Source organism: Ailuropoda melanoleuca, chromosome 4 (assembly GCF_002007445.2).
Source record: "Ailuropoda melanoleuca isolate Jingjing chromosome 4, ASM200744v2, whole genome shotgun sequence".
In the NCBI taxonomy this organism is placed as follows: Eukaryota; Metazoa; Chordata; class Mammalia; order Carnivora; family Ursidae; genus Ailuropoda; species Ailuropoda melanoleuca.
Window position 1 is genome coordinate 11,189,898 of NC_048221.1, and position 1,175 is coordinate 11,191,072.

A 1,175-nucleotide genomic window follows, 5' to 3' on the forward strand; every position below is an offset into this window, starting at 1 on the left:
GGGGCTGGGACTGCACCTTCACGGAAGGGAGTAGTGGTGTGGGGGGCTGCACCTTCTGCAGCTGCTGCAGGTAGAGCTGCATCTGCATCGAGGTGAGGGGTGGGGCGGGTGGCTCTTCGTCCTCCTGCAATAGCACTTGGGGGGGCTGAGCCATGGGGGGCTGTGGGAGAAGGGGTGGCTGGGCCAGGGCAGGCGACACGGCCGGGGGCCGGGCAGGCTTAGGGGGCAGGGCGGCGGCTCGGTTGCTGGGCCGCGATGGCTGCTGGGGCAGCGCGTTGTGCAAAGCTGGAAGGACACGACAGCGTGGCAGTGAGGCTCCCAGCTTCTACACCCCGTGGCCCTCAGCCCAGCCTTTCTGCTCCATCATGACCTCCTGCTGGTCTCCAACTAGCCATCTCGCTCCGCCCTCCCTGGCTTCCCATGAACTCCAGGTAAGAACAGCTTCCAGAGAGGTCTACAGGATTGGGATCCTCACCACTGCCATTCTGCCCTACACTCTGCACCCCCAACCTTCCTCCCTTCCCTTCCCTTCAGCTGCTCCCTATTTTCACACTTGCCCTTCAGGTTTAAGAGTAGGCAGACCTTCCCTGAATCCCCCAAGTGTGTGTGTGTCCCAGCACCTCCATCCTCAACTGGTAGCTGGGGCGGTGGCGGGGAGGGGGTGCACACATCTTTTTTCCACATCATACAATGCTTGGCCCAGCAGAAGAAACGAGTCAGTATCTTCCATACTGAGGCACTACCTACGCAGAGCCTGGGCCTCAGCGGCTCATGTTTTCCTTAATGGCTTGGGTAGTCACCGACCTCCCCTTGGAGGCAAGATGACATGGGGACTCCACAGGTTGCCCAGAGTGCCTTGTCACAGTGAAAGAGCAGGATAGGAAGGGGGCCTCCCTGCACCTGGGCAGGCGCGGCTGCAGCTCACCTGGAGGAGAGACCACCGAGTGCTGGTTGAGATGAGGTGGAGTGCTGTGCTCGGGCGCCTGGGGCAGGTGGGGGGGCAGCTCAGGCTGCGGCAGGTGCAGGATGGGCTGGGTGAAGTGGCCGATGGGGTCGAAGACGCTGCTTGGGATCTGGGGCTCCAGGACGGGCACCTGGGCGGCGATGAAGGGCGGAGGCGAGGACTTCATCGTGGGGGCTGCCTGTGGCGGTATGGCAGGTGGGGGTGGCGGGGG

General features: G+C 63.2%; 1 protein-coding gene across 1 annotated transcript in view; it reads right to left on the reverse strand.

Moving 5' to 3' along the window:
* Positions 1-1,175, reverse strand: part of BRD4 (bromodomain containing 4) — an 89,636-nt gene that overhangs the window by 5,858 nt on the left and 82,603 nt on the right. Inside the window, 3 exon segments of the mRNA XM_034657934.1 lie at positions 1-4; positions 7-285; positions 926-1,175. The exon segment at positions 1-4 is cut by the window's left edge and continues 230 nt beyond it; the exon segment at positions 926-1,175 is cut by the window's right edge and continues 26 nt beyond it. Coding sequence (XP_034513825.1) covers positions 1-4; positions 7-285; positions 926-1,175 — 533 coding nt within the window.